Here is an 8,004-nt window from a genome sequence, read left to right on the forward strand (position 1 = left end):
CTGATTAATAATTATAAATGGAATCACAAAATGGCATCCACCACAACATGCATTGTGAATGTGTGTTGAGCTTCAAATGGCCCCACTCACAGCAGCCCTGGCACAATCACCAGGGTGGACAGAACACAGAAGGATAGGGAAAGGACAGTACTTCTAACAGTATGGAAAAGCCAGCTACAATCTGCTTATAGCTTTCGAAGGAAGAGAAGTGATTGAGTTGCACTAGGAACCACCCACCTGGAAGCAGACTTATACTGCTCCCTCCCCCCTTCTTTCTTTCCTCTCCCTTTTATGCTGTGTCTTTCAGATTGTAAACTGCTGTCATAACTTTTCCAGCTGAAAAGCAGAATTAAAATGCTTTAATTAAATAGCGTATGGGTAGGATGAATCCATTCACAGCTGCAATTTGTGGCCATATTCCCCCGACAATATGGGGAAGCATGATGGAGTCCTGTCACTCAAAAATTCCTCCCAGGAAGCGTGATGTTCCTCGTTCTTATTTATAAGCACCTGGACAGGAGACTTACAAACTTCAGCAAAGTGTCCTCCCTCCCCCACCTCACTTTTTGCACATATTGCAATTGACTTTGCCGGACAGTTTATTAAATCGCCTTTATGCATGTGGTATCATCATCAGTAATATTGGTAGCTGTTCCTAATTTGCGCCAGCACTATTTGAGGTAGTATAAAATGCTGATACAATGACATGCTGCAATAAGGAGTAGTTAAGAGAAAGCTGTTTCTGAAACCTGTGTTTTTTTATACAAAATGTCAGTGAAATTTAGAATGAAGTCCTTATCCAAAGTTCACCTAAAAAGAAAACTTCATATTTTCTGTTGGAAAACCAAGGCAGTTACACTGTTTCCAGTTCTTCCTCCAAAGCAGAATGTGGGTGTTGGCAGTTCCTCCAGAAGATGAAAGCCTGCTAGCCATAAAAAAATGCTTTTGTTAGGAATATATCCTCATTCGATAGCTACTTATATTAATTCGAAATGGAGCACAGATAAATTAGAAGACTCTACCAATTTCTATAGACTTGTATGTTTTATATCGCTGACCGATATTGCCAAGGTAAGATTTAGTCCTCGTATTATAAACAGACAACAGGCTGCTATCATGCCAGTAATTCCAATTTCCCCCAACCACCAATGTCAATAATTACTTCTGGAATCAGAAAACAGCTTGGGGACCAGAAAATCCAAAGTCTATTTACCTTCTGTAAATACAAACTTGGTTAATTTATCTGCAAGAATGCCTTCTCCTCTATCAACCTGCCTGTGATGGCTCAGGTTAGCAAAAAGTACATCTGAATTCCAAGTATTCAGGCAGAAACCATATTCACAGAAATTCACACACAATTGAGCATATTAAGCATCGGCCCTAGAACAACTTTGCAGTGGTTGCTCTATCGATATCGATTCAGCAGGTTAAGTCGGGACACAAAGCTCTCTCACTAGTACTGTATCTTAATAATATCCGAAATACCTTAAAGAGAGGCATGCACTCACCTTCTTTGAACTCTTTGAGCAGCTCCTCTTTGGTCCAGTTACAAGACGTTATGATGAAAAAGCCTCCAGGCTTCAACACTCTGTGCAGGGAATTCACATATTGCTTCCTCTTCTGTGCTGCATTGTCTGGGTTCAGACTGATTGCATCAAAAGTCCCTTTATCAATGCAAACCTGAAAGTCTGATAATGCATCTGATGGATTTAAAATATCTTCTACCTGTAGAAGGTAGTTATAGCTGTCAAACCGCTTACTGCAGTCATTACTTAATATTTTCCAATCAGGTCTACTATGACTATGCCTTCCTAGGATCCCTAGGATCATAGAAAGAAAAGAAGTGCAGAACACTCCTAAACCAGGCATCCAGGGATATTTTATTTATTTGCTTGTTTAGATATTGCTGCATCATTCACCAACAAAATCTACAGGGCAGTTTACAAAACATTTCTCGTAAGAACAGTAAAATACAGACTAATTTAAAAAAGAAAACATAAAATCAACGTAAGGCAGCATAAAATCAGCAATATAATGTGATGGAGACATCTAGATCTTAATCCCATACATGGGAGACTGAGGTCACAGGACAACAACCCTGAAAGAATAAGCTCTGAATCTTGGTTGTGTAAACAAAACCTGGTAGGCAATGTATTCCGTGTACTGCCAAAAAACATTTTATACTACTTTTTAGTCTAGAAGAGATGAGGCAATCTCCACATATGGGAGTAATTGGTCCAGGGTCATACACAGTACAAACCTATTCAGAAGAAAGTCCTGCTATGTTCAATGAAACTTCTAGGTAAGTGTGAAAACAAAAAGCCTCGCCTGACATTTGCCCCAATTTCAACGTTTGGTATTCAGTTTAAGACTGGCTTTGGAAATTCCATTTACCGTATTTTTCGTCCCATAGGATGCTCCGTCCCATAGGACGCACCTAGTTTTTTGGGGGGGAAATAAAGGGAATTTTTTTTCCCTTTATTTCCCCCCTCAAAACCAGGTCGGGGAAACCGAACCAGGTCGAGGAACAGTGGGATGGTGACGCTGCACCTTCCTGCTGTCCCCCGAGCTTGTGGGGCTGGCCGATGTCTGCCCGGCGCGAGGGGCGCTCTGCTTCAGGGCTCCCCACGTTGCGGATGTCTGCCCGGCGTGAGGGCTGCCTAGGCTGCGGATGTCTTCCTGAAGCCTCTCGCTCTCGCACCAACCTCTCTCGCTCTCCAAGCTTCAGCGAAAGCCTGCATTCGCCCCATAGGACGCACCCAGATTTCCCCTTCATTTTTGGAGGGGGAAAAGTGTGTCCTATATGGCGAAAAATACGGTAGTTTTCATGACCAACACCCAATGATAGACCTTCCCTCACTAAATGTGTCCAAGCCCTTATTAAGGCCATTTAAATTAGTGCCCATCACAACATGTTGTGGCAAAAAATTCTATGTAAAGAAGCACACAAGGAAACTTTTGAAACTTTCAAAAGGGGGGTGGGGCTCAGGCTTTTGCTTTATGACAGAGGAAGAAAAATTCTATCTATGCTCTCACTGCAACATGCCTAATTTTATAAATGTCCATCCCTCAGTTATTTTTTCCTAAGCTAAGTTATTCCAAATTTTTAGCCTTTTTATAGGAAAAGCCCTCCTATTCCCGTCCTCTTATCGTTTTGCACCCATGAAGACTTACCTGCAGCTTAATGTGAGGCAACCCTTCTTTTTCCATTATGCTTTTTGAAAGCTGCACTGCAGGCAAAGAATAGTCAACTCCTGTAAGATTGGTATAACCAGATTTGGCCTAAAGAGAGGAAAAGTCCATTAAGCCCTAAATGTTTTGTTGGCTTACTAGTTGATTTTCATGGCATTTACTTTGAAGAAAATCTATGCAGTGGTATCTCTGGATGCAAACGCTCAACCCGAAGCTACTTCAACCCGAGGTATGACTGTACAAGATTGAAACATGGCAGCAAACAATGCTACGTTATAGAAGAAAATGGAACAAAGATCATGCACTTGTGCATCAAAGATGCTAAACTGCAGGACATATTTTACAAGAGAGAGATTATCGCATTAAATCTCAGATGCATGCATGCAATATCTTCACTCTGTTTTTCTTCTAAACTTCAGATACTTTGTGGGATCCTTATGTTTCAGTCCCGCATAGTCACAGCTAGCTTAGATCACTGTGAAAAGTCAACCAAGCTTCAGGCCTACACTATACCTTAAGATAGTTCCTGATATTTATTCCTGCTTTTATTCCAGAGGACCCATGAAAGAATCAGATTCCATTTCAATTTTTAGGCTGACAAAATTGTTAAAGAGTAATTCACTGCATGAAAGGCAAGGCTGAACATTAAGTATTACTGTTAACACTGCATGTGAGAAGAAAAAGGGGGAAATCTCATGCGGGATCCCAAAAGCACACTCAGTTCACCCTGCAAATATTGGGGGGGGGGGTTTGGATGAGGCTATTCCCTGTATCTTTCCCCACCAAAAGCCACATCATGCCAGGCTACAGCACTGAAACAATACACACAACAAATAAAGGTAGTTATATTGGCCCACCACTTAAAATTAGGCTCCAGAATTGTTAATGTAAGTGCTGTCTAGTTTTCAGTGTTCCTTTTTCCATTTACTAAGGTGTCTTTTACCTAAGGGTGAAGACAACTGGATTTTGTATTTCTAAAAAATGAAGGATCAGCAGTCTTATGTTTCTCCTTTGCAGCAGCAGATACAACTTAAATTCAGCAATGCAACTAACAGAGCTTCATTTGTATGTCCAATACTGCCAGCAACGTTCCATCTTAAGACCATTTATTGGTGTCAACATTTTTCTTCTCTCCCCTTCCCTTTGTATTGTTTACCATTTTGCCTGATACAAGTTCTGGAGAACTCAAAAACTTTCTCACTATTTAGTAACATTTGGTTGGCCCAATAAAGCTATTGCTGTAATCTAGTTCTTGGAATTTTAAGTAGTATAGCAGCTGGAGGATATTGGGCAAATGTAAAAGATAATTTGAGCTGAAATTCAGGAAAGCTAAAATTGCTTTGGCTGCTTAAGGAAGCAAGCATGAAAGACCACAAGGACTATTTCTATGTAACAAAGTTTGAACACTTTCCATGGGTGAGTTCAAGCTGTAATCTGGAAAGACTACTGAGCGTTGCATCAGAACACTATTACAGCGATGTATTTGTGGATTTCATAAACTGGCTCAGAACAGGGTGCTTTCAAAGGCAACACTGACACAAAAGAAGTGGTTATGTGTGCAAAATCAATTTTTCACCTTTCTAGTGCTACGTGACATCCATAGTCTTAAATCAACCTTACCAGAAGACAGATACTAGTTGAAGTCAGGTCACACATCTCACTACAAAGGAGATGTAAAAAATCTCTCTCTCTCTCTCTCTCTCTCTCTCTCTCTCTCTCTCACACACACACACACACACACAAAATGTTAATTCAGGCAGCAATTTTCGACCTCCTTGTTCAGACAGGCCTTTGGAACATAACTGGAGTGAGACTGTTTGTATAAAATGTAACACTGATTATTACTGCATGTTGTATTGTGCACCGCAGTTCTACTTTTATTTTTAATGCTGTATTTTTTATTGTTAGCTGCCTTAAGTTCTCATCAGAGGAAGAGTAAGGGTATAGGAAATAAACTAAGAATTCAGTGTAACACATGAAACCATTTTAGATACTCTGGGCTGATTTTGTGATGCTTCTTCTTTTGATAAGATTTTATTTATTTATTTCATAGCATTTATATGCCGCTTAATTGTAAAAGAAAACCCTCAAAGCAGTTTAAAAACTTTTGGATGTTTAAAGCGACAAACACATACACAAGAATTTTTATGCAATTGAACTGTAACAATTCATATTCAGAATGAATTCCTATGGTACAATAATGGAGATAGGCCACTGAAGTGTTAAATTACATGGACATTGTGCATTTTAACTAATGTTTTAACTCTTGCTTGCTCTGTCACTAGATTTAGATTTGCATCAGAAAACACCAGATTTACAAATACCAACCAATTCAACCAGCAGAACACCGTTTCCTGTTCCAATGTCAAGCACAGAGCTGTCCAGGGGTATATTTTGCTTTTCTATCCATCTAATTAAACGAGTCATGCTTTCTTCACCAAACCTAATCAGAAACAGAGGTTCGGGTAACTAACACTGTTAGACTACATAAAACAAAGGCAAATGAACATTGTCAATCTAATGCAATGCATCCACTTCATGATGGCATCAATCTCAAGAGATCACATTGCAAGTTAGTTTGGCTTAATTTTGTAAGCGAACGGATGGCTCTGAAACCTGCTGGGTTAACATTACAGAAGATGAGATGGGTTTGGTGTTGTTTTTTAATCTACAGAAACACAAAGCAGCAGTGCAACTTTGTCTATGCACTTATTCAATTTTTGACAAACATCAGGGATATGAACAATTGGCCTCTACCAAGCAGACTTGAATTGTAGCCGGCAATTCATTTCCCACATAAAAAACAGATGCCACATGATAATTAGCTATTTTAATTTGCAACAGGTTTAGCCTAGACAAGAGCTGGTGTTTTTAATGAAAACCTCTGCATCACATTACCAGTACTCTAAGCAAAACAGCAGATGTACAATTTTATTTTATTGCATGCACTTTTAGAAAGAAAATAATGCAAAAACATTTAATGCAGCATGTTATGTTGTTACTGACACTTGCCAGATCTCACCAGGAGCACCATTTTCCTTAAAATTTTTCAGTTCACGTTCATATGCTGCATCCCAACTACAGGGAGAAAACAACATGGAAGTTAACATTGCAATGGCTTCATATCTTGTATCCAATAGTGTGGAAGGACTACCCTGTTACCACAGAAACCCAGAGCCCATCCTTTACCTTAACCCTACCCACCACTGATCCAAAACTTGACCCAGTCCCAGTGCAGCTGCAGAATATGCCAACTAACGTAAGAGTAAGCTCCACTGAATGCAGCAGTACCTCCTTACAAGTAAGTATACACAGGAGAGCACTGCATGATTTATCGTCCCCCCACGCCCCAAAAATATACCACATCTTACAATGACTATGTTTTCAAACCTTAAAAACAAGTCGCCCCAGGGTGTCACGGCACACTGGCTGACAACCTACATAGGCAAAAAGTAAGCAAATTAACATTTGCAAGTAAAGGAAGTTGTGCTCCTCTGGCAAAACTTATTAACCAGACGCCTACAGGGAACCAGTGAACAGGACACAAGCGCAACACAACTTTCCCTGCTTGAGTCCTCGCCACAGTTACAGTATTCAGAGGAATACCACATCTAAACTAAACTTACATTTTTAGTTTCTAAAATGAAATATACCACTTGGTTCAAGCCAGCCTAATAGTCACACATTTTACCTAGAACTCTCTAACACTAATCCCAGATGTGAGATTCTGCACATGCCCTTAGGTGCCCTTTCTACACCACACAATCCAGAGTATTCTAGGACCAAGAAAGGCCCTGAACCTGTATTAACTTAATGAAGATCAGTCGACAAAAGCTTTACCAACACACATGTACAAACTTACTCTGAATTCATTCATAGGGCCGATATTTAAAACCATATTACTATGGCAGTTGCCACACAAACAGTAACCCTCCTCTACTTTGTACGGAGTTGCATTTAACAGAAACTTCACATTTCCCCCTCCACCGATTTGTATGCAGTTGGCAGGTAATGCTGTGCATTTCAGAATGCAACCACTGTTCACATATAATTTAAATCAATTAAATAAAAAAACACAACACTTCCCCATAGGACAAGATTTAAACCCCTTGTTTCCGTTTTGCTTTTTGAAACCGTGCAGCTGACCATTTTAACAGGGATTAGTCTAAAAACAAATGAAGTTGTTTTAAAATATTAATAACGAGGTGAATTTTTCGTTCCTTTATAAGATGATGGTGGTGATGATATTTTGCACATCATTAAAAGCAAATTGGGGGGGGGGGACTCCGGCAAGTCATCAGGACACTTAGTTTCGCCACTGAACCAGAGGACTTATTCAATTAGGGCGTCTAGGACCAATCTAGGTTAAGCTGAATACAGGTCCCATTGCAGTAAAGGCAAGTCGAGTCCCATTGACTTCAAGGAGAATCGAGCTCCATCAACAGGATTTGGGTTCAGCCCAAACGTCGCGAAGGGAAGGCGAAGCCTCCCGCGGTGCCTCCAGCCCAGCCGCTCCCCACGCGGCGGCGCAGCACTCACTGCTCTTTGGTGCCCAGGGCCGAAGGGCCGAACTCCTCCTCCCGGGCGCCCATTGCCGAACGGCGGCCAGCCCGATCGTGACAGGAAGCAGCGCACTGCCAACCCAGCTCTTTAATCTTTGCCTCTCTAGGCTGCTGGAGGACCTGCCCTTCCTTGCTCCTTTAACCTCTTCCTGTGGGGTTTTGAGGGTAAGGCTGGGAAGCACCAGCTGTTTCCGAGGCTACAGTTGACGCGGCAGGAAGAAAAGCCGGGAAGGGGGGGGGGGAGAGAGAC

General features: G+C 41.0%; 2 protein-coding genes across 5 annotated transcripts in view; one reads left to right on the forward strand and one right to left on the reverse strand.

Annotated features, from left to right (window-relative positions):
• Positions 1 to 8,004, forward strand: part of ZRANB1 (zinc finger RANBP2-type containing 1) — a 280,696-nt gene that overhangs the window by 182,458 nt on the left and 90,234 nt on the right. The window lies entirely within an intron of this gene.
• EEF1AKMT2 (EEF1A lysine methyltransferase 2) lies at positions 738 to 7,978 on the reverse strand. 4 transcript variants are annotated; one of them, XM_081912234.1, is made up of 6 exons: positions 7,732 to 7,978; positions 6,199 to 6,270; positions 5,521 to 5,635; positions 3,175 to 3,282; positions 1,509 to 1,725; positions 738 to 922 (listed from the first exon to the last, which is right to left on the reverse strand). In XM_081912234.1, exons 1-6 carry the CDS (start codon positions 7,782 to 7,784, stop codon positions 825 to 827), a joined length of 663 nt encoding a protein of 220 aa, XP_081768360.1. In that variant the 5' UTR covers positions 7,785 to 7,978; the 3' UTR covers positions 738 to 824. The 4 variants fall into 4 exon arrangements, with proteins under 4 accessions (XP_081768360.1, XP_081768359.1, XP_081768362.1 ...); XM_081912233.1 differs by having other exon boundaries at positions 738 to 925; positions 7,732 to 7,977; XM_081912236.1 differs by having other exon boundaries at positions 6,205 to 6,270; positions 7,732 to 7,974.

Source organism: Podarcis melisellensis (assembly GCF_964234715.1).
Source record: "Podarcis melisellensis genome assembly, chromosome: 5".
Taxonomy (NCBI): domain Eukaryota; kingdom Metazoa; phylum Chordata; class Lepidosauria; order Squamata; family Lacertidae; genus Podarcis; species Podarcis melisellensis.